The sequence below is a fragment of the Arvicanthis niloticus genome, chromosome Y (genome assembly GCF_011762505.2).
Source record: "Arvicanthis niloticus isolate mArvNil1 chromosome Y, mArvNil1.pat.X, whole genome shotgun sequence".
Lineage (NCBI taxonomy): Eukaryota > Metazoa > Chordata > Mammalia > Rodentia > Muridae > Arvicanthis > Arvicanthis niloticus.
This window is the reverse complement of record NC_133431.1, coordinates 1,938,696-1,964,262: the sequence shown is the minus strand read 5'-3', so window position 1 is coordinate 1,964,262 and position 25,567 is coordinate 1,938,696. Positions and strand designations below refer to the sequence as shown.

The following is a 25,567-nucleotide window of genomic DNA, read 5'->3' as shown; positions in this document are numbered from 1 at the left end:
GGTAAAGCTGCCTCTGGTGTTTAGTACAGTGCTAGGGGAAATTGTGATCATTGCATCTGGGATAACAAATAGTGTGGTAGATCTATAGAAAGCTTACCTTGTGTCTTGGCAGGTAAAGCATGTGGTTGAACAGGGACTGTCTGCCCAAGAGGGGCAGAGACACAGGGATGAGGCAGGAAAGGAAGGGCAGGTGGGCATTGTCTATTTTACCTATAAGATGATGCACAGGGGGAGAGGCAACTTCCACTGGTATTCTGTCTCAGAGTAAGTGCAACTGATATTAGGATCTGCAGTAACAGATAGTGAGGTAGGTCTTTGGACAAATTACCTTTTCTACTGAAATGCATGGCTTGTGGTTGAACAGGAGCATCTTTCAATAATAAGGACCTCAGGCACAAAGATGAGTTTGTAAAGCACAATCAATTCTGTTTCTGAGATTGCACAAAGTCCACTTGAGCAAACATCCTATGGCAAGCCCTCCTTGTCAACAGCCAGTCAAGGTACAACTGCAGGGTTAAGCTACATATAGATAATTAATATACCTTACAGAGACAAAGTTAGTCTACCCATCATGGTTGTCATATGGTTTTACCCCCTTGATTGGTTCCTGCAGATTATGCCAGACATGTAGTTTTTAAAATATTAAGTTGCTGACCTGTGTATTAATGTCTTAATCTTGCTGTAACTACAATAAATACCCAGCACCTCTAGACTCTCAGTTTTGATCTCATGTGAGGCTGACTGGTGAGAATCCTTATTACAGAGCTCATAATAAAGACCTCCATGTGATTGCATTACAATAGGATCCTTGTTGGTCATTGTGGTCTCTGTGGCTTGGACATAACATCTTGGTGCATTGACCCAAGACCCTCAGGACTCCCAACTAAAGGATTGAAAGGCCAGTTGTTAAGATCCACCATTGTTTTTGTGTCAGTGGCTTGTCTGCCAGGGCTACACAGAGAAACCCTGCCTCAAAACAAACAAACAAACAAACAAAAAACCAAACAAAGAAGACAGGTGTAGCTGGGAAGTGGTGGCTTTTAATCCCAGCACTTGGGAGGCAGACGCAGGGGAATGATGGTTATGGAATAATCAATAATCATGTTAATCAATAATCAATACTAATTGATGGCCAATATTCAATACTAGTCAATAACCAATAGTGATCAATAATCATGATAATCAATAATTGATAATAAGCAGACAGTGCTAATCAATAATCAATATTAATCAATAGCCATAATGATCAATAATTGATGGCGCATGCCTTTAATGCCAGAACTTGGGAGGTAGAGGCAGGCAGATTTCTGAGTTCAAGGCCAGCCTGGGCAATGGAGTGAGTTCAGGGACTGCCAGGGCTACTCAGAGATAGCAGCTGGAGACTACATTTCCCATAAGGACTCCTGCCAAAATGGTGGTCAAAGAAATAAATGCGCACGCACATCAAACTCAATCCAATATGGCGGCTGGCCTTCGAACTACATATCCCATGAGGCCACGAGGAAAAAGAAAGATGGCGGCCAGTGGGAGACTACATTTCCCACGAAGGCGCTGTACCGTCGCACAGGCATGATGTATGGAAATCCCGACCAGAGCCCTGTGACCACACCACAAGACAACCACTGCCACCATCACAGTCAGAGAAAAGCACCTCTGTCCCGGTGGTATCCATGGCCTCCTTCTGACGTCACAGACCAAGCGATGCAATCTGATCGCCTGCTGCAGGGCTGCTGCAGATTGGGGAGATGACTGGAGCCTCCAGGTACCCTGACAGGCGGGTGGAAGCAGAGGCCCCAGCTTGCCCATGAATCTGAGGCAGGGGCATGACTGGAGTTGCTTATAGATACTGGCTGGCGGACCTATGGACACACCCCCAGACTTGTACAAAGGAGAACTGTATCGTGTTGGACGTTATTATTGAAATACCCCCAGGAGGGGAGACCCTCACTCTAGTCTCAGGATATCGAAATCACTCAGTAACTCAAAAGACACAAGAGGGTTTATTTCAGGAATCAACCTGGCTGAGGTCGAGACTCATAATGAGGAATGTTGACTGTGAGGCCAGAAGGAGAAAGGTATTTAAAGGAAAAAAACACAAACCAGGGGGCTGAGGGGGAAACCAAGGAAGGACATCATAAAAATAGTGCAAAGTTCCAGCCCATCATTCAGTTGGTCATGTGGGAAACATCGTGTATATGTTTTTCTCAGGAATTGAATCTTGCTCAACCACCTACTTTGTGGTCAGCCAGTTCCCGGAATGACCCAGCTGACCTGTAGTTTTAGTTCTGCTTTCTTTGTGGTCAGCCAGTTCCTGGAAACTGGAGCTAGTGAACCTGCTGGCCTACATTCTTGGCTCAGCTCTAGGGGCTCATACAAACTTTCCATAACCTTTATAAATTTTTATATCTTTCCATTGTCACCTGGTCATTGTTTTCATGAGGACACAAGGGTCACCAGTGTGTGTGAAACTGACCATTGATGGATTGTGATTTCTATTCTGGGCTTTGATTTTAAAATCTAAAATAAAGTATTTAAGTACAAGCATGGAGGTACAAGCCTTAAATCCCAGGAGATGAGTGCCAAGCAGATCTCTGATTCAAGTCTTCCTGGTACAGAACAAGTTTTAGGTAAAGAAAAGCTTAGATACACACAAAGTGTTACACACATATTACCCAGCATTCAGGAGACAGAGCCATGCAGATCTCTGAGTTCAAGGTTCATAAACTGGGTAAGATCCAGGACAGCCAAGCTTGGACAGTGAAGTTATTGAAAAATATAACACTGGAGATGATGTAATAGAATGGGCCATGTTCCAGCCCCAGCAAGCAGAAGAACTCAGCAGCTTTGTCCATGTGGTTTTGGGAGGAAAGAATAGAAGGAATGACTGACACAATTGATGCTGGTTGGCTGTAGTTAGAAAATTAGTGGTGATGAAGAAGAAGAAACCAGCACCACTGAGGTGACATCTTCTGGTGAGTGTTTTCTGAGAGGACAAAGAAGCTGTGTTCCAGAGATAGCCAAGGTTGTCCCTTATTGTGCACCTGGAGTTGATCATGTGTGAGAATCACCCAGGTGGTATTGGTTTTTAGGCATAAATGAATCTCATGCAGAGCAGCTAAGGCTTGGCCCAGTGAAGGGAGTGCAATAGATGAATACAGTGAATCCTAGTTGCAGGAGAAGAACCCAGCATATTGAAGATGTCAGTCCCATGGGATGAGCAGAAAGAACAGCAGCAGCAGGAAAGTGGAGTCAAGCAGAACCTAGAGTGAAATAGATGGAAGAGCTGGAGAAGTGACCCAATCTCTTTTGAGGAGTGCAATTGATCGTGTGTGGATCCCAGATACTGGAACAAGAAGCTGTAATACTGAAGGTACCTTTGAAACCCTAATATTTTGAAATTCCAGAGCTGTGGGGTACCTGCTCAGGAAAACTGTTCCAGACAGTGCAGTAACAGATAGTGAGGTAGGTCTTTGGACAAACTACTTTTTCTACAGCCATGCATGGCTTGGGGTTGAACAGGAGCATCTTTCAATAATCAGGACCTCAGGCACAAAGATGAGTTTGTAATGCCCAATCAATTCTGTTTCTGAGAGTGCACAAAGTCCACTTGAGCAAATATCCTATGACAAGCCCCTCTTGTCAACAGCCAGTCAAGGTACAACTGCAGGGTTAAGCTACATATTGATAACTAATACACCTTACAGAGAAAAAGTTAGCCTACCCATCATGGTTGACAGTTGATTTTGCCCCCTTGATTGGTTCCTGCAGATTATGCCAGTCATGTAGTTTTTAAAATATTAAGCTGCTGACCTGTATGTTAATGTCCCAATCTTTCTATAACTGCAATAAATACCCAGCACCCCTAGACTTGGTCTCTCAGATTCGAGCTTATGTGAGGCTGACTGGTGAGAATCCTTATTACAGAGCTCATAATAAAGACCTCCATGTGTTTGCATTACAATAGGCTCCTTGTTGGTCATTGGGGTCTCTCTAACTTGGACATAACATCTTAGTGCATTGACTGGAATCCCAAGACCCTCAGGACTCCCAAGTTAAGGATTGAAAGGCCAATTTTTAATATCCACCATTGTTTCTGTGTCAGTGGCTTTTCTTCCAGAATTGTGTGTGTGTGCCTTGGTTTTCAGATTTTTCTTGAGTATCTGTGTAGGGAGATGACTAAATTCAACGTGGAACCCTGCTACAGTGGATACACTGGAAAGTCTGAGCCCGAAGTGCTTCAAAGATGTTCCAGAGCCTGGTATAGTAGACATTGTTTTTCTGGTCTTAATTTCTGAGAACGTTAGAGCAAACTTGGAGCCCTGCTACAGGGCTCACAGTTGCCATCTTGTCTTCATTTTCTCCTTTGTCCAAGTGGAGGAATCTTCTGGGTAGCTTTTACTGCCCCCTTGTGGCTGTCTGTATTGTGTGTGGCACTTTGTCATTCTCTCCCTGAGGAAATGAGACAGACTCCACCCTAATTGATTTAGTTACCAGCCCCACACCTTGGGTTAAATCCTTCTTAACAACAGAACCTAGGCCCATTGACTAGTCCATGACAGAGAGCTCTTAAAGACAGCATCCAGGGCAAAATCAGGCTCTGCCTACCTTGTTTTGCAGGGTAGAAAGACAAAGACCTCATTTCCCATCTCCTGAACTACCCTCTGCCCAGTTCATCTGTGACTCTGTAATTTTGAACTTGGAGCTGTCATAAGATGGGAGGTGGTTCTTCATTGATTGTCACAAATTTAGCATATCTTCCTTGGACCAGAGATCCTGTCCTTTGTGGTGATCGTTTGTGTTGTGTGAGACAATCTGCTTTTCTGTGCACCTTTCAGCTGTTTTAGCCTCCTCTTTGGTAGCACTGGCCTGAGAACCCAGGGTTAAAGATGCTCACCCCAGGTCAGCACAGGCTCTGAGCTTCCCATTCCAGTGTATCCTTCCCTGCTCTGAGCCAGGTGCCCTCCCTATTTTGTCCTGGCTCAGCCACAGCTCCAACTCCCTCTTGTGGTGGCAGGGGATCCTGTAATTGATATGGTTAAATTTTTGGGGTTTTGTTGTAACAAGTTCCTCATTTATTATTGTGTCTGTGTTATTGTTGTTTTCAGTTCTCAGCATTTCAGAGCTACAATCATCTGAAGGAGCCACAGTTGAGGGCGTGCCCTCATCAGAAGGACTGGGTGCTATGTCTGTGAAAGATAGTGTTGATGATTGATTAGGAAGGCTCTTCCACTGAGTATTGCAATATCCCAAAGCAAGTGAGTGGTCCTGAGCTGGATGAGAGAGCATGCTGAGCATGAGACATTGACCATGCAAGAGAGCAAGACAGGAGACAGTGTTTGTCCATGCTTTTTTTATGGTATATTTTATTTACATTTCAGATGCCATCCCTTTTCCCCACCCCCCCACCCCCAATAAAACACCTATCCCATGCCCCTTTTTCCTTTTTCCTTTTATACTCTTTTTAAAAATATTAACTAAAGGCATTATAATTTTGTAAATGCTGAATCAGAAGTGTAACCCAATACCCAACCTAGATATATAAACTATCTTTGACTGGTGGAGACACGTGAACATTTGCCTCCATGCCCCCCCTTTTCTCTCTCTTTCTCTCTCTCATCACCTAGCTTCTCCTTTCCTTTTTCTCCTCCTCTCCTTACTCCTTCTCTTCCTCTTGGTACACCTTCCGACCTTAGTTCTTCTTACATATCACCCTTCCTGTTAAAATAAAAATTTCCCTCAAAATACAATTAGAGCATAATTATGCCAATTTGTACAAGTGAGGTACAAGATAGTCCAAATACCCAGTCCATCATTTTGTTGACTAACCAGAACCTCTGTCATCTATCCTAACTAAAACTCTTAATTCTGAACCTGGATGTTTCCTTGGCTTTAGAATGAGTGTCAGCTGAAAACCATCCACTCAAAAATTTTCTCTCAAAGTAAATAGCCAGGATTGGCTATGAGACCATATATCATACAACCCCGTAAGAAATCCAGAATGGCTGAGTTAATTGTCCATGCTTTTTGCTTTCAGTTTCTAATCTAAGCTCCCAAAATGATGGACTGTGATCTGACAGAACCATGTACAATAACCATTTATTACCTGAGATGCTTTTGCTTAGAGGATTCAATCACAGCAGCAGAGTAGCAAGTTAGAACAACAACCAAATGGTATCAAAGGGTTATTTGGCTGCTGTACAGAATCTATGTTGTAGATTGTATTCTTGTGGACAGGACAAATTTTGGGTAGAAAGATTTTTGGATTGGTTGGGGTCTTTAACTCTCCATTAAGGGTCCTACCTGACTGCAGGATGTGGCCTCTTCAGCATCCATATCTCACTGGTATGCATCTCAGCTAAGATCAACCTTAGAATCCTTGGTACCTATTTTTGGTCTCTGGCACATTTTAAATGTACCTCCTCACCCCCAGCCAGCTGCAGATTTTGATTCATTTTCCCCCCTGGCCTTCTCTTGTTTCTCGCCACACCTGTTGCTGGTTCTCCCCGATTCCCCCTTCTTATCTGTTCTCCCATTCAGTTCTCTTTCTTCCATCTGCCTCCTATGATAGCTTTACTCCCCCTTCTGAGTGAGAGTAAACTGTGCTCATTTCGGCCTTCCTTGTTGTTTAGTTTTTTGTGTCTATGTAATGTAGTGTGGGTTTCCTGTATTTTATGATTATTATTAACTTGTAATTGAGTACACACATGCATGTGCTTTTAGATCTGGGTTACCTCACTGAGATAATAATATCTAGTTGTATTTGCCCACAAAATTCATGATGTCATTGTATTTGATAACTAAATAATGTTTTATTTTGTAAATGAATCACATTTTCTATGGTTCTCACATTTTGGTTGAGCAGCATCTGGATTCTCTCCAGTTTCAAGTTGTTATAAGTAAAATGGCTCTGAACTTAGTGGAGTTCCTACTCTAGGTCACCTGCCTTCACAGAGTTCCTCCTGTATCTTCTGTTTGTCCTTTGAGAGGGTGTGGGACCGTGGGTATCCATGATGGTGTATCAAGTCTCTATTGGGTGAGATGCATCCTCTCCACTGAGGCCAGATGTGGCCAGTTATGGGAACATATTCCAATGATAGACAGCAGCTTTAGGGACAGCTCTTGCTACAGGTGTTGGAGCACCATCATGAAGACTGAGCTGCACATCTGCTACTTACAGCCCATCAGTCCTTTGTCCAGCCTGTGTGTGTTATTATTTTTGTCTCAGTTTCCTAATGTCCCCAAGGGTCAAGGTTAGTTGAGTCTGCTGGTCTTTCTATGGAGTTCCTGTCCTCTTGAGGGCCTTCAATCCTTTCCCCAACTTTTCCATCAGAGTTACCAAGATACATGCAATTTTTGACTGTGGATCTCTGATTCTGCTTCAGTCAGCTTCTGGGTGGAGCCTCTCAATGGACAATTATGCAAGAATCCTGTGTGGGAGCATCATAGATTATCCTTAATAATGTCATAAATTCAAACTTGTCCATGTTTGTCTCCAATTGAGTGAGTTTTCATTGTCCGCTCCTTCAGTCTCTGCTCCAGCTTTCCTTCTGCATTTTTTTAGACAGGATAAATTTTTGTTCTGGGTGTCTCCAGTGTTGTGGTTGAATCTGATCCTTCAGCTTTCTTCTCATGCTCGCATACATTCCCCATTTGGACTCTGTCCCTCAATCACATAAGATACTGTGCACACATTTGCTGTTCAATGCTATGCTATTTTGCAAACCTGGTGGTTTTATATTTTTAACATAATTCATTCTGATTTGTTTTTCTAGACCAAAATTTTCAGTGTAGCCCTTTCTGTCTTGATTGTAGATATAGAAACCACATAAGCTCCCTGATATGTTTTTGTTCAATAAGCACATGATTTTGTGCTGGTCTTCATCCACATATTTAATTTTGAAATTTAGCCTAATATATAGATTATATTCTATTTCTCCGGATGGCTTCTGCTCATGTGATCAATATTATCTGATGCTTCAGATTCATTGAATTGCAGGTGTATGACGTTCTGACTAACTCTTATGTTTGATGTGAAATTTTTGAATAAATAAGTGTATTATGGCTGAGTACATGAATATGAATATCATGTGTGTCTTATCTTTACTGTTGTCAGAAGATGGCCTCAGAACTCCTGATGCTGAAGAAATGGACAGGTGTTGGTCCACATGTGTATGCTTGAAATTGACCACCATTATGTGGAAGACTAGCAAGACCTTTCAATATATCTCTTGAACTATGTTATTTCTGATCAACATATATATTACCAATATTTTCATCTATCTATTTTTAACTGTTTAAACATGCATTCCCTTCTAGTATAATTTAATTAATGTTGCTGTTTGAACTGGTTCACTTTATGTTTATGTAAGATAAATACAGAACTACAGTGAATTTATAATTCTTTGCAGAAACTTCAGTAATGAACTGTGAGTTCATTCTATCATTTTTCCCTGGTTTATTTTTGTAGCAGAGTGAGGTTCCTAACATTTAACTTTTGCTGTCCTAAAACTCATTGCATGGCCCTTGCTGGCATCCAGCTCAATGACATACCTGTACCTTTATGATTAAAGACATGAACAAATACACACAGCTTGCCCATCACATTTGTAGTTAGTAATTGTTCATACAGCTTTTCAGATGTGTGCTCAGTACAGTTGATCTGTTTCCCCCTGCATATCCCTCTCAGTTGCCATTTGTGTTTCAAAGCTATATCCTATTCAAAGGGTTCAGAAGTGACACAGGTGAACCTTATATTTCAAGTTTTTTCTAAACTGACATGGTGATTATATTATAATTTGTGTGTTAGAAAGTAAATGGAGGAATCACCTGAATTATAAGGTTATATTGTCTAGGAAGCATAATTTACTTTGTACTGATGTCAGTATCAGGCTTTGTGTTGTACACATGTATGTGATATTTTAGGAAGCAGTGAGTTTCGAAGATGTGCATGTGAACTTCACTGCTGAAGAGTGGAATTTGCTGGATCTTTCCCAGAAGAATCTCTACAAAGATGTGATGCTTGAGACCTACTGGAACCTCACTGCTATTGGTAAGACTGTGAATATATTTTTACTTCTCAATATAAGGGAAAATGTTTCTGGGTTGCTGATGATCATATCTTATTTCAATAGAGAACAATTAATATTGAGTTGAATAAATCAGGTTCATTGCTGTGAAAATTCAGAGTAACTTCAATGTTGCCTAATCCCAATCCCATATCTTTCATTTTCTGGTACTGTGTTTTAGGATATAATTTGGAAGGCCATCATACTGAAGAACAATGTCAAACGTCTAGAAGTCATGAAAGGTAATTTTAATGTATAAGCTGATACAAATATGCCTGTGAGGAAAGTTTAATATGATCTGGAAGCTCTAATGGAAAGCAAGTATGTAAAATATCAGTCCTTTTATTGTAGCTATGATTATAAATTCGTCCAAAATTATGTACCTCAATGTCAGTTATGTGATTGGTGTTTGCAAGGCAATTCTGTAAGAAAGAAGAGAAGGAAACAATGCCTTAAGCGATCAGTTTATTTGATTTGTATCTTCATTAGAGCTATGTTATGGAACTACCAATTTGTATAGTCTCATAATATTTAGATGTTGCACATTGAATAGTGATAAACATGTATCCATAACCTTCTAATAAGCAAATAGTTCATGATAAAGTTGGTGATACTCATATACTTGTAGTGAAAATTTTAAGTTTAGTGTTTTGTCAGTTTATGAGAGTCAAGAATGTTGTCGTGGGGAAACATTAATCATGTCTGCAATGAACAAAAAGTCAATGCATGTGAATTCAATGTGGAAACCTTTCATTTGTTCTTCTTTTTTAATGGGTGTATCAATTGTCAGAATGGATGAAACCATGTGAGCATAGAGATACTAAAAGTAACAACATACATCTATCTACTTCAGAACAATGAGAAGACATGTAGTATTCTGCCTTTGGTAGAGTTTCTGAATATGATAGCCATTTGCAATTAATTGGTTTCCTGACTTTACTGGAAACATCCCCAAAGTCACACTGCAGAAAATCTCTATGGGTACTAGAAGGTTGTAAATCTTTTGTTCATCCTCGTTCACAGTGCTGCTGTTGTGTGATGCACACTACAGGAAAAACTCAGAATACAATCAGTGTTTTAATGCTCTGAGTTATCCCATATTTCTTATGACATGTTAAAAACATCATATAGAAATCTCATATAGAAAAAGGATTCTGTAAATGTGAGCCATGTAATAAATATTCTCACCATCACAGGTATTTTCAAAAAGGTAAAGCAACCCACAGTGAGCAAGTACAACCATGAACATCAAAGTGATAAAACCTTAAGATCTGAGTGTTCTTTATTAGTAGACCAACTGTAAAACATAAATATTTGTAAAATGAGTGATCAGGCTATGAATGTGGTAAAGTTTTCATATGTGCCCATTATTGTTGCAGGCATGAAAGAAGTCATACTGGACAGAAACCACATGAATGTAATCAATGTGGTAAAGCCTTTTCATGTCACAGTCATCTCCAATCTCATAAAAGAACACATACTGGAGAGAATCCTTATAAATGTAATCAATGTGGTAAAACCTTTTCACACCACAGTGGTCTCAAATATCATAAAAAAACACATACTGGAGAGAAACCTTATGAATGTAATCAATGTAGTAAAGCCTTTTCAAGACACAGCAATCTCCAAATACATAAAAGAACACATACTGGAGAGAAACCTTATGAATGTAATCAATGTGGTAAGGGCTTTACACAACAAAGTAATCTCCAAATCCATAAAAGAACACATACTGGAGAAAAACCTTATGAATGTAATCAATGTGGTAAAGCCTTTTCATTTCACAGTAATCTCCAAAGACATAAAATAACACATACTGGAGAGAAACCTTATGAATGTAATCAATGTGGTAAAGGCTTTACACAACAAAGTAATCTCCAAATCCATAAAAGAACACATACTGGAGAAAAACCTTATGAATGTAATCAATGTGGTAAAGCCTTTTCATGTCACAATAATCTCCAATCTCATAAAAGAACACATACTGGAGAGAAACCTTATGAATGTAATCAATGTGGTAAAGCGTTTTCATGTAACAGTAGTCTCCAATATCATAAAAGAACACATACTGGAGAGAAACCTTATGAATGTAATCAATGTGGTAAAGCCTTTTCATGGCACACTCATCTCCAATATCATAAAAAAACACATTCTGGAGAGAAGCCTCATGAATGTAATCAATGTGGTAAAGCCTTTTCATGTCACAGTCATCTCCAATGTCATAAAAGAACACATACTGGAGCGAAACCTCATGAATGTAATCAACATGGTAAAGCCTTTCCATGAAGTTTTTTCTTCCTAAAACATGCAAGAAGCAATATTGAAGAAAAACTATGAATGTAATCAATGTGCTAAAACATTTGCATGTTCCACTAGTCTGGAAAACATTAATAATTTCATACTGGAAAGACACTTCATGAATGTAATCAATGTGGTAAAGACTTTTCAGAACCTTAGAATCACAATTATTATAAAAAAAACACGTACAGGAGAGAAACCTTATCAATGCAATCAATGTGGTAAAGCATTTGCAAGTTCAGCCATCTGCAGTGACAGGAATGATTACATGCAAGAGAGAAATCTGCTTGAATATTAACACAACAGAAAGCACAGTGGAGAGAACCCTCATTAACGTAATCACTGTGGTAAAACCTTGGCAATTCACTTTTATCTGTGACTACATAATAGAACACATTCATGAGAGTCACTCAAGGTAATGAAGGTGTTAAGCCCTTGCACAGCATGGTCACCATCCAACACATAAAAGAATACATACTGGAGAGAATCTGAATGTCATGAGTGAGGTAAAGCCTTTCCAGGACACACTCATCTCTGAATACACAAAGAAAAATGTGCAGAGTGAAACCTTATGAATGTAGTCAATGTGATAAACCCTTTGCAAGTCACTGTACTCTCCAAACACTTAAAGGAACACACGCTTTAGAGAAACCTTAACAAATGTAATGAATGTGGTAAAGTCTGTGAATATCTCTGTAAAGTTTGAAATGATTGTTGATGCTTGTCACATTTTTTCTCATAATAAATAACCTTAAAAAATGCAGTGTTAGTGTGTTGGGTAAGATCATATAACTTATTGGCAGTCACAGATTACTTTTGATATTATTGAAGGTGCTCAAAGACTATTGTGATACACAAAGGCCTTAATAGATTGGTTACTTACTAAAGACTTTAGTTTTTTATAAAGATAGCAGAAAGTATTTTAGAAATAAACGGTGGTGATTTGAATATGCTTGACCCTAAGAAGTGGCAATATTAAGAGATGTGTCTTGTGGGAGATGTTACCTTTTTGAAGGAATTGAATTCCTAGGGTGGTGGCCTTTGGAGCTCAGGCCAGTACAAAAGAATCCCCCCAACTTGGCTGGAAGACAGTCTCTTCCTGGATGCCTTCACATGAGGATACAGAACTCTCAGCTCCTTTTCCAGCATCATGGCTTCAGGCATGCTGACATTCTTCCTGCTATGATGGTGATGGACTAAACATTTGAAATTGCAAGCCAGACCCAATTAAATATTTGCCTTTAACACAGTTACCTTGGTTACCTTATCTCTTCTTAGCAATGGAAATTCTATCTAAGACAGAAGTTGGTACCCCAGACTTAAGCATTGCTATGATAGGCCTGAATGTGTTATTTTTTTTTTGTTTTGTTTTATGGAGCAATGTGGATTTTTAGACTTTGGATCTGTATATGCATTAACTGGAACTGACTGGGTCATCCTACTAGGAATATGGAACACATATGTACTAAGGGTGATTTGAACTTTGTATATAGTTTTATGATGTTTTGCTGAGGAATATTGATGCCTTTTGCCCTTGTCTGTAGAGTGTCCTTGAAGATAAGGTAAACAGGTTGATGTTAATTGCATTAACAAAGGAAGTTATAGTGAAGCCAGCAAAGCCTTTGGCCTGTGTTTAGTCTCATGATGATTGTTTTGAGCAAGCATAGTAATCTTAGAAAGAAAATAAATATAAAATGTTAGGTCAAAAGAGAAACTCGAACCATGAAGTTGAATGAAGCTAAATTCTGTGATCAATGGTATTAAATGGAATTAAAGGTACGGTGACATTAGGGCAAGATTACATCCACCTAAACAAATGGATATGAAGTTGGACAAAGGAGAACTGTATCGTGTTAGGCATTATTATTAAGTAGTTGTTTTCATGTGGACACAAGATTTATCAGTATGTGTGAAATTGACAATTGATGGAATGTGATTACTATTCTGGGTTTTCAATTTGAAATCTACAACGATATACTTAAGTCTAGGCATGGTGGTACATGCATTAAATCCCAGGAGATCAGAGTCAGGCAGATTTCTGATTCAAGTCTTCCTTGTTCAAGTGTTCCTAAAACAGAACAAGTTTTAGGTAAAGAAAAGCTTAGGTACAGGCAAAGTGTTACACATATATTATCCAGTGTTCAGGAGACAAAGCCATGTAGATCTGAGTTCAAGGTTCATCTACAGAGCAAGTTCAAGCACAGCTGAGCTTAGGCAATGAGGTTGTTGAAACCTATAAAGCTGGTGATGATGTAATAGAAGGAGCCATGTTCCAGCTCCCGCAAGCAGAACTTAGCAGCCTTGTGCATGTGGCTCTGGCTTTAGAGGCAAGAATAGAAGGGATGACTGAGACAATTGATGCTGGTTGCCTGTAGTTAGAAAATTAGTGAGGATGAAGAAGAAACGAGCATCACTGAGGTGAAATATTCTGGTGTTTTCAAACAGGAGAAAGAAGTTGTATTCCAGAGGTAGCCAAGGTTTACCTTGTGGTGCAGCTTGACTCAGTCCTGTGTAAGACTCACCCAGGTGGCACTGGTTTTAAGGCCTGAATGTTTCATGCAGTGCAGCTAAGGCTTGGCACCATGAAGGGAGCATGAGAGGAATGCAGTCAAGACTGTTTGTCACAGAAGAACCCAGCGTATTGAAGATGTCAGTCCTGTGGGATAAGCAGAAAGGACAGCAGCAGTTGAGTGGAGTCAAGCAGAACCTAGTGTCCTATAGAGGGAAGAGATGGAGAGAGACCCAGCTCGTTTTGAGGGGCTGAGAAGATCATCTCTGTATCCCACATACTGGAACAAGAAGCTGTAATTTTGAAATTACTTTGGAGACCCCAAGAGTTTTAGATTCCCAAGCTATGGGATACCTTCTCAGGAAAACTACTTTCAGGAAATATAATCAGCCAAAGAAAAAGAATTGTGCTGCAGTGAGCAGGGCAGGAAGGAGTTGGAGATCTGAAGAACACTTTGACATCAGACCTGGGGATGCAAAGTTTGGAGATTTCCTTTCTGGCTTTTGGTCTTCTTTTGGCCCAGTATTTCCTCACAATGGTGATTAGGACTGGTGAAGTGTATCCTGTAAATTTGGATGTATATTATGTGCTATTTTTTTTCAAAGTATAGGGGATTACAGTTACATGATTGGATAAATCTCAGAAGAGACTTTGAACTTTGAACTTTGACTTTTAACATAAGAGTTCTATAGTTTATGGGGACTTTTTAATTTAAACATCACATATCTTGTATTATGGTATTTTTAAATATGGTCCCCATAAAATCATGTGTTTGAACAATCATAGGGGGGCCAGGCAGTGGAATGTGGTAGTATAAATATGCTTGGCTCAGGGAGTGGGAGGAAGTTATGAGATGTGGCCTTGTTAGAGGAAGTGCATCACTATGGGGGTGTGTCCCGTGCAACCTCCCGCCAGCAGGAACGACGAGGCATACACAGCTTCCTTCTGCAGTAAAGCTTTTATGCGTCTTGAGAAGGAGAGCATAAGCTTACAGATGAAGAGGACCCCGAGGGGGCAAAATCCCATCCCTTATATAGGAAACTGCTCCCCGCCTCGGACGTGGCACCCAATGGTTGGCTGTAGCCCGTCGGCCGGTATTGTGTCACAGGTGAGGCAGTGCACACAGAATGAAAAAAAAAATCCTAGCACACGCACAAACCACCTGTTTGTCAGTTGGTCGAGCGGATGTCAGCGCCATCTTGCAATGGTGAATGTGAGGGTGGCTCCTCTCATCTCCCCCTTTTCTTTTAATCATCAAGCAATAAACCACCCAATGCTGAGAGCAGAGATAGAGGTCAAATCCCCAGTAAGCTAATTAGAGTAAGGCAAGATCACCCTATTGCGTGCAATGGGCAATGCCCCAGCGATATGCAAGGGTTGATATAGCCCACAACTCTCTCTGTGCCATTTTTCCTGGGGGAAGGTTATTTTAGGCACTCAACCTTCATGCAAGATGACATATCTCCGCAGAATAGGCCCATTTAACACCACAGGGCCATTCTGCTGCAGTGCTTAGCCATGCAACTCTCCTGGGCTGCTGAAGCATGCTCACTCTACCCAGTGCAGTGAGGGCAGCCTCTTGGGGTGCAAGAGCTGAGCGGCCAGTGATCTATTGCCTAAGCATAGAAAGCCAAATATCAGGGGAGGCACCTTGTTCTAGTGCTGTGAGTGCCTGGGTGATAACCACCTTGTCTCTTTTCATTTGTGCCTTAAGCTTGCAAACCAACCAGAGGAGTAACACACCCCCACAGCAATGTGCAGAGGAGTAACACACCCCCACAGCAGAGTGCACCTCCAAACAGGCCAACCCCCACCCACTCTTTGAAGAAGGAGACTGCTGAATGGATCCATGATGACAATCCCTCGGTCAAGAATAAATCAAAGCGGGTCAAAATCACCTCAATTATGGCAAAGCGCAATTGACGAAGCGTTTTCTAGGGTCCAATTCAGCTATAAAAACTGAGAAAAAACTTTTGACAAATTAGCGGTGCGGGTATAATTATCATAAGGTATGGATGTTATACATAACCCAGGCATCTTCTGTTCGCATCCCAATTGAGCCAACTGCCATAAAATATCAATTTGCTCTTGAACCAGGTCAATCCTCTGATTCATTAGCATCGATCCCCCCGTAATTTGTGAATTGGCGGAGGCTTGTACATCCAGTGCTGGAGTGACTGATGCAGACAGTTGGTTTATAGAATCTGCCGCCTGCACCGAGGAGGATAATGCAAGGGCAGAGGCCGTAACCGATCCAATTACAGCGGCCTCTGCAATAATGCCCACTATAATGGCAGAAAGTCCAAAATCTCTCCTAATTCTAAAATGGGCTAAAGTGTTGGGTGCCTCTACTGGCACAGGAACAAATCTCGGCAAGCGGGTAACCATGGCAAAAGGGAACAATGTAGCATTCCAGCAGAGAACAAAAAGCAGGTATTAGGTGTGCATGTCAAGGTCTCATTCCAGATAGAACTATCATTGCTCACTATCCAAACAAAAGGTGGCCATACACAGACCGGAGTAGGTCCAAATGTGATGCTCTTAAACTCAGTATACTTGGTGTTAGCAGATTGCCAACTAAAGCTACCCCCCGATTTTCTTTTGCCAAGGGAGCCACCAAGGGTACCCCTCCAGTCAAATGACAATTGTCCCTTAGCGGTGGCCCCCTTCCCTAGCATAACAAGGGGTGACAGATCAGTGCAACTTCCGTTGACCCCACAAAGGAGCCATTGGTCAAACGGATTCACATCTGCCTTTCTCGGATTCATGTATGTGAAATTAAGGTATTCCCATAAAGGTATCATTATAATATGTGCTAATATCTGGGGAGAAAGTAAAATATAAAACATAAAATTCCTAACAGGCGGTAGCTGTTATTGGTGGGCATGCTCTGAATCTGATCATCATAAGGGATATAGGCCAAGCCCAAAGACTTATTGGTCACTGGCATGGGAATTGGGAAGGTTGTCATAATCCCCCACCATGGTGTCCCTGTTAACATCCTCAGGCTTATCAACATCTTCATCATGATGATCAACTGTAGACCTTGGCAGCATCGGTTTTTCATGTTCAAAGATCTTGTGGGTCAGTCTCTCTGGTACCCAGAAGGGATTCTCGTCCTCCTGTGGGAAGACACAAACAGCTCCCCTGGATCTTATCAAAATAGGATCCGGGCCTTTCCATTTTCCTGTTAGCACATCTTTCCATTTTACCATTTCTTTTGGCCTGTCAGGCTTTATACAATGGTGCTCAGCCGCAGTGTGGCCTTGAGCATCAAGATTCAAAAAATTAAGGGTAAAGAGTGCCATGGAAACAGCTACTCTTGGTACTGGGGGGAGAGCCTCCTCAACTCCCCCTTTCTGTTTTATTAAATATGATTTAAGTGTGTGATGGGCTCATTCTACAATGCCTTGTCCTTGAGGGTTGTATGAAAGTCCAGTCAAGTGAGTTATGCCATTTGGTGACAGAACTGTTGAAATTTTTGAGAGATATAAGCTGGTCCATTGTCTGTTTTGAGGAGTTTGGGTTTCTCCCAGGCACTCCATGCTTCCAGACAATGTTGGATCACATGTGAGGCCTTTTCACCTGTTAGAGGTATGGCAACAATGATACCAGAACATGTATCAATAGAGACATGTAAGTATTGAAGCCTTCCAAAGGAAGGGACATGAGTAACATCCATCTGCCAGACCTGTAAAGGCCTTATGCCACCTGGGTTTATTCCCATATGAGGATCAGGCAGGAATTCACAGCAATTTTGCCATTGAATAACAATCTCCCTGGCTTCTTTTCTGGTAAGTGAGTAATGGCAATGCAAGGTCTCTGCCGTCACATGAAAATGTTTGTGGAACTCCCTTGCTGCTTCTGTTTGAGATGATAATGCAATGGCCACGAGCTTGGTAGCTTTATCTGCTAGCTCATTTCCCAAAGTCATAGGGCCAGGGAGTCCTGAATGGGCTCTGATATGAGTAATATACATAGGAGATCTTCTATTCAACAAAGCAAGCTGTATTTGTTGAAAGGTGCCATAAACTCTGCTAGAGGGCTTTATGATTCCAGCCACTTCAAGAAGGTTAACTGCGTTAACCACGTAAAAGGAATCTGACACAATGTTAAGAGGCCCTGGAAAGGTTTTAAGGACCTCCAGTACCACCAAACATTCTACAAGTTGAGGTGATGTTTCACTGAACTGTTTTGACACCACTTTATTATTTACTACATAAGCACCCAGACCAGTCTTTGACCCATCTGTATATACAACAATCCCATCCTTAAGAGGTTGCCTAGCTGTAATTTGTGGAAATACTATAGCCTGTTTCAAGGCAAATTGTAAAACAGGATGTTTAGGGTAATGATTATCAATCTGTCCTGAAAAGGAGGTAACCAAGATTGCCCAATCATTAGAGGTGGCCGCCAGAACTTGTACTTGCGCAGCAGTATAAGGTGTAATGAGAGAGTTAGGCTCTCGTCCAAAATGAGTAATGGCCGCCTTTATTCCGCGAAGCACAAGCTGGGCAATTGCATTGGGATACTAGTCTACAATTTTGGCAGGAGAGGCATTCGGATGAACCCATAATAAGGGCCCTTTCTGCCACAACATGGCAGTTGGCAGCCGAATGGTTTTCATAACACACAGGATAAAAGGTTGTGATTCATCAATGTGCTGCAGCTGAGGTCTTTGCAAGGCATCCTCTATCTTCTTTAAGGCCTGACTTGCGACAGGAGTAAGGGCCCTAGGAGAGGAGATATGGGGGTCTCCTTCTAAAACATCAAATAAAGGTTTTAACTCAGCTGAAGAAATTTTCAAAAAGGGTCTTAGCCAATTTATATCTCCCAATAATTTCTGAAAATCATTGAGGGTGTGCAGATGGTCTCTACAGATTTCCAATTTTGGGGGAATTATATTGGTGGGAGAAATAACAGTCCCCAAGAAGGTGCCCACCTCAGAGATCTGAACCTTCTCCACTGCTATTTGTAACCCCCATTGTGCCAAAGTTTGTATCAAACAGGGGTAGGCTTCTTGTAATATTTTTAACTCTTTATGTGACAAAAGTATGTCATCCATATAATGGATGACAAGTAAGGTGGGAAACCGTTGTCTTAGCGGTCCCAAGGCTGTTTGAACAAAAATTTGACACATGGTGGGGCTATTGGCCATGCCCTGGGGTAAGTCTTTCCATTGATACCTCTTGTCTGGTTCCATATGATTAATGGAAGGAACAGAAAAAGCAAATCTAGGCCTATCTTTAGGGCACAAGGGTATGGAGAAAAAGCAATCTTTAATATCTATAATGAGGTAATGAGGAGCTTCCAGCCACAAGGGAGAGCAGAGAGCACAGGAAGGCCCCTCCGGACTGGGCCCAACAATTTTATCTGTTCATTAATAGCTCTGAGGTCATGGAGTAATCTCCATTTTCCTGACTTCTTTTTGATCACGAAGATGGGAGTATTCCAAGGTGAGGTAGAAGACTCAATATGATCGAGCTCTAATTGTTCCTTTACCAATTTTGTTACAGCTTCTAGTTTTTCAGAGGATAAAGGCCATTGGGGAACCCACACCGGGTCCTCTGTTTTCCACGGTATAGGCTGTACTACCCTAACGGCCCCTAGGAAAAACCCAACCCTTTTCTATCTTGTTTTCTACTAGGGGATATAGGTTCCACCCTGCCCTGTTCCAACTTTCCCAGTCCTTTTTCTTCCCTGTAGCTCATCTTAATCATCATGTCTCTTGCCTGGGCCGAATATAGTTTTGTAAGAGTAGGTTCATTTGACAGGGTGAGACCAATACCCTGCAAGACATCTCTTCCCCAGAGGTTAACGGGGAGAGGAAGAACATAAGGTATAAATTTTTCCTGCTGTCCTTCAGGGGATTCCCAGGTCAAGGTTGTGGAGCTGATGGTGGGGCAAGACTGATATCCTAGGCCTTGTAACGAATGTGATGACTCAATGGTGGGCCATGCTTTGGGCCACCACTGTGAGGAGATGATACTCTTATCAGCCCTGGTATCTAGAATACCCTCAAAATCTTTTCCTTTTACTTTTAGACACAGTTTAGGCCTTTCATTCAAGGGAATCATTAAGTAAGCTAGATCAGTACCTGAGGAGCCCATCTGTTCTGTTCCCATTCTGTTGACCCTTCCCACCTTAGGGAGGAATAGCAACTGGGCTATTCGATCTCCCTTTGTAATAGAAAAAACTCCTCTAGGGCTAGAACATAAGACTTGTATTTCAGGAGAATGCTGGCCATCCACTACCCCAGGGTACACTATTAAACCTTGCAGGGTGAGTGATCCTCGGCCAAGGATAAGGCCCATGATTCCGGGAAGCCAGGCTGTTATAGGCTCCACCGGAATTGGCTGAATATTCATTTGTGGCATTAGTAAGAAGTTGGAGGCAGCACACAAATCCATCCTTGTGGGTCTTCCTGGGTTATTTCCTGATTTCTCTTTCTGTTGGCTTCCTGGGTTCTGACTAGTTGGTTCCCATATCTTTGAGGGCCCTGGGACCGGGGGCCCGATGTCCCATTTTTTGGCATCTCTTCTGACTGATTATCCAGCGGGGGGAGGAGTCTGCCCCTAATATCTCTTACTGAACGGCATACACTAGCTTTATGATATCCCTTGCCACATCTGTCACAAAGAGTGGGAGTCTCTACCTTTCTATTCAAATTTGTACAATCCTTTTTAAAATGACCGGGCTTCCCACAATTATATCAGACCTTTGGACCGGGTCTCATTGGGGGGCGCCTCTGTGATTGAAGAATAGCAGCCACCAGCCCAGCATTAGTAAGAGGCCCTCCGAGCTCTTGGCAGACCCTAAGCCAATCTTGTAAGCCCTTGTTTTTACGTGGAGCAATGGCTGCTCGGCACTCCTGAGTGGCTTGTTCAAAAATTATCTGTTGGATTAGGGGCTCGACTGGACCTACGTCTCCGAAAATACGCCCAGCTGCCTCTGTCATTCTGGCCACAAAATCTGAAAAGAACTCTTGGGGTCCTTGAATTATCTTTGTGAGTTTGTCCACTCGCTTCCCCTTTTCGGGAAAGTGCCTTCCATCTTATTGGTCACTGGCATGGGAATTGGGAAGGTTGTCATAATCCCCCACCATGGTGTCCCTGTTAACATCCTCAGGCTTATCAACATCTTCATCATGATGATCAACTGTAGACCTTGGCAGCATCGGTTTTTCATGTTCAAAGATCTTGTGGGTCAGTCTCTCTGGTACCCAGAAGGGATTCTCGTCCTCCTGTGGGAAGACACAAACAGCTCCCCTGGATCTTATCAAAATAGGATCCGGGCCTTTCCATTTTCCTGTTAGCACATATTTCCATTTTACCATTTCTTTTGGCCTGTCAGGCTTTATACAATGGTGCTCAGCCGCAGTGTGGCCTTGAGCATCAAGATTCAAAAAATTAAGGGTAAAGAGTGCCATGGAAACAGCTACTCTTGGTACTGGGGGGAGAGCCTCCTCAACTCCCCCTTTCTGTTTTATTAAATATGATTTAAGTGTGTGATGGGCTCATTCTACAATGCCTTGTCCTTGAGGGTTGTATGAAAGTCCAGTCAAGTGAGTTATGCCATTTGGTGACAGAACTGTTGAAATTTTTGAGAGATATAAGCTGGTCCATTGTCTGTTTTGAGGAGTTTGGGTTTCTCCCAGGCACTCCATGCTTCCAGACAATGTTGGATCACATGTGAGGCCTTTTCACCTGTTAGAGGTATGGCAACAATGATACCAGAACATGTATCAATAGAGACATGTAAGTATTGAAGCCTTCCAAAGGAAGGGACATGAGTAACATCCATCTGCCAGACCTGTAAAGGCCTTATGCCACCTGGGTTTATTCCCATATGAGGATCAGGCAGGAATTCACAGCAATTTTGCCATTGAATAACAATCTCCCTGGCTTCTTTTCTGGTAAGTGAGTAATGGCAATGCAAGGTCTCTGCCATCACATGAAAATGTTTGTGGAACTCCCTTGCTGCTTCTGTTTGAGATGATAACGCAATGGCCACGAGCTTGGTAGCTTTATCTGCTAGCTCATTTCCCAAAGTCATAGGGCCAGGGAGTCCTGAATGGGCTCTGATATGAGTAATATACATAGGAGATCTTCTATTCAACAAAGCAAGCTGTATTTGTTGAAAGGTGCCATAAACTCTGCTAGAGGGCTTTATGATTCCAGCCACTTCAAGAAGGTTAACTGCGTTAACCACGTAAAAGGAATCTGACACAATGTTAAGAGGCCCTGGAAAGGTTTTAAGGACCTCCAGTACCACCAAACATTCTACAAGTTGAGGTGATGTTTCACTGAACTGTTTTGACACCACTTTATTATTTACTACATAAGCACCCAGACCAGTCTTTGACCCATCTGTATATACAACAATCCCATCCTTAAGAGGTTGCCTAGCTGTAATTTGTGGAAATACTGTAGCCTGTTTCAAGGCAAATTGTAAAACAGGATGTTTAGGGTAATGATTATCAATCTGTCCTGAAAAGGAGGTAACCAAGATTGCCCAATCATTAGAGGTGGCCGCCAGAACTTGTACTTGCGCAGCAGTATAAGGTGTAATGAGAGAGTTAGGCTCTCGTCCAAAATGAGTAATGGCCGCCTTTATTCCGCGAAGCACAAGCTGGGCAATTGCATTGGGATACTAGTCTACAATTTTGGCAGGAGAGGCATTCGGATGAACCCATAATAAGGGCCCTTTCTGCCACAACATGGCAGTTGGAAGCCGAATGGTTTTCATAACACACAGGATAAAAGGTTGTGATTCATCAATGTGCTGCAGCTGAGGTCTTTGCAAGGCATCCTCTATCTTCTTTAAGGCCTGACTTGCGACAGGAGTAAGGGCCCTAGGAGAGGAGATATGGGGGTCTCCTTCTAAAACATCAAATAAAGGTTTTAACTCAGCTGAAGAAATTTTCAAAAAGGGTCTTAGCCAATTTATATCTCCCAATAATTTCTGAAAATCATTGAGGGTGTGCAGATGGTCTCTACAGATTTCCAATTTTGGGGGAATTATATTGGTGGGAGAAATAACAGTCCCCAAGAAGGTGCCCACCTCAGAGATCTGAACCTTCTCCACTGCTATTTGTAACCCCCATTGTGCCAAAGTTTGTATCAAACAGGGGTAGGCTTCTTGTAATATTTTTAACTCTTTATGTGACAAAAGTATGTCATCCATATAATGGATGACAAGTAAGGTGGGAAACCGTTGTCTTAGCGGTCCCAAGGCTGTTTGAACAAAAATTTGACACATGGTGGGGCTATTGGCCATGCCCTGGGGTAAGTCTTTCCATTGATACCTCTTGTCTGGTTCCATATGATTAATGGAAGGAACAGAAAAAGCAAATCTAGGCCTATCTTTAGGGCACAAGGGTATGGAGAAAAAGCAATCTTTAATATCTATAATGAGGTAATGAGGAGCTTCCAGCCACAAGGGAGAGCAGAGAGCACAGGAAGGCCCCTCCGGACTGGGCCCAACAATTTTATCTGTTCATTAATAGCTCTGAGGTCATGGAGTAATCTCCATTTTCCTGACTTCTTTTTGATCACGAAGATGGGAGTATTCCAAGGTGAGGTAGAAGACTCAATATGATCGAGCTCTAATTGTTCCTTTACCAATTTTGTTACAGCTTCTAGTTTTTCAGAGGATAAAGGCCATTGGGGAACCCACACCGGGTCCTCTGTTTTCCACGGTATAGGCTGTACTACCCTAACGGCCCCTAGGAAAAACCCAACCCTTTTCTATCTTGTTTTCTACTAGGGGATATAGGTTCCACCCTGCCCTGTTCCAACTTTCCCAGTCCTTTTTCTTCCCTGTAGCTCATCTTAATCATCATGTCTCTTGCCTGGGCCGAATATAGTTTTGTAAGAGTAGGTTCATTTGACAGGGTGAGACCAATACCCTGCAAGACATCTCTTCCCCAGAGGTTAACGGGGAGAGGAAGAACATAAGGTATAAATTTTTCCTGCTGTCCTTCAGGGGATTCCCAGGTCAAGGTTGTGGAGCTGATGGTGGGGCAAGACTGATATCCTAGGCCTTGTAACGAATGTGATGACTCAATGGTGGGCCATGCTTTGGGCCACCACTGTGAGGAGATGATACTCTTATCAGCCCTGGTATCTAGAATACCCTCAAAATCTTTTCCTTTTACTTTTAGACACAGTTTAGGCCTTTCATTCAAGGGAATCATTAAGTAAGCTAGATCAGTACCTGAGGAGCCCATCTGTTCTGTTCCCATTCTGTTGACCCTTCCCACCTTAGGGAGGAATAGCAACTGGGCTATTCGATCTCCCTTTGTAATAGAAAAAACTCCTCTAGGGCTAGAACATAAGACTTGTATTTCAGGAGAATGCTGGCCATCCACTACCCCAGGGTACACTATTAAACCTTGCAGGGTGAGTGATCCTCGGCCAAGGATAAGGCCCATGATTCCGGGAAGCCAGGCTGTTATAGGCTCCACCGGAATTGGCTGAATATTCATTTGTGGCATTAGTAAGAAGTTGGAGGCAGCACACAAATCCATCCTTGTGGGTCTTCCTGGGTTATTTCCTGATTTCTCTTTCTGTTGGCTTCCTGGGTTCTGACTAGTTGGTTCCCATATCTTTGAGGGCCCTGGGACCGGGGGCCCGATGTCCCATTTTTTGGCATCTCTTCTGACTGATTATCCAGCGGGGGGAGGAGTCTGCCCCTAATATCTCTTACTGAACGGCATACACTAGCTTTATGATATCCCTTGCCACATCTGTCACAAAGAGTGGGAGTCTCTACCTTTCTATTCAAATTTGTACAATCCTTTTTAAAATGACCGGGCTTCCCACAATTATATCAGACCTTTGGACCGGGTCTCATTGGGGGGCGCCTCTGTGATTGAAGAATAGCAGCCACCAGCCCAGCATTAGTAAGAGGCCCTCCGAGCTCTTGGCAGACCCTAAGCCAATCTTGTAAGCCCTTGTTTTTACGTGGAGCAATGGCTGCTCGGCACTCCTGAGTGGCTTGTTCAAAAATTATCTGTTGGATTAGGGGCTCGACTGGACCTACGTCTCCGAAAATACGCCCAGCTGCCTCTGTCATTCTGGCCACAAAATCTGAAAAGAACTCTTGGGGTCCTTGAATTATCTTTGTGAGTTTGTCCACTCGCTTCCCCTTTTCGGGAAAGTGCCTTCCATCTTATTGGTCACTGGCATGGGAATTGGGAAGGTTGTCATAATCCCCCACCATGGTGTCCCTGTTAACATCCTCAGGCTTATCAACATCTTCATCATGATGATCAACTGTAGACCTTGGCAGCATCGGTTTTTCATGTTCAAAGATCTTGTGGGTCAGTCTCTCTGGTACCCAGAAGGGATTCTCGTCCTCCTGTGGGAAGACACAAACAGCTCCCCTGGATCTTATCAAAATAGGATCCGGGCCTTTCCATTTTCCTGTTAGCACATATTTCCATTTTACCATTTCTTTTGGCCTGTCAGGCTTTATACAATGGTGCTCAGCCGCAGTGTGGCCTTGAGCATCAAGATTCAAAAAATTAAGGGTAAAGAGTGCCATGGAAACAGCTACTCTTGGTACTGGGGGGAGAGCCTCCTCAACTCCCCCTTTCTGTTTTATTAAATATGATTTAAGTGTGTGATGGGCTCATTCTACAATGCCTTGTCCTTGAGGGTTGTATGAAAGTCCAGTCAAGTGAGTTATG

The 25,567-nt window shown here is 42.1% G+C and overlaps 1 protein-coding gene across 1 annotated transcript in view; it reads left to right on the top strand.

Moving 5' to 3' along the window:
- The first annotated feature begins 1,459 nt into the window (after nt 1-1,459).
- Nucleotides 1,460-25,567, top strand: part of LOC143437256 (uncharacterized) — an 82,781-nt gene continuing 58,673 nt past the window's right edge. Inside the window, exons 1-4 of the mRNA XM_076922088.1 lie at nt 1,460-1,567; nt 8,923-9,049; nt 9,247-9,307; nt 10,445-11,182. Coding sequence (XP_076778203.1) covers nt 1,460-1,567; nt 8,923-9,049; nt 9,247-9,307; nt 10,445-11,182 — 1,034 coding nt within the window. The remainder of the gene's footprint in view (nt 1,568-8,922; nt 9,050-9,246; nt 9,308-10,444; nt 11,183-25,567) is intronic.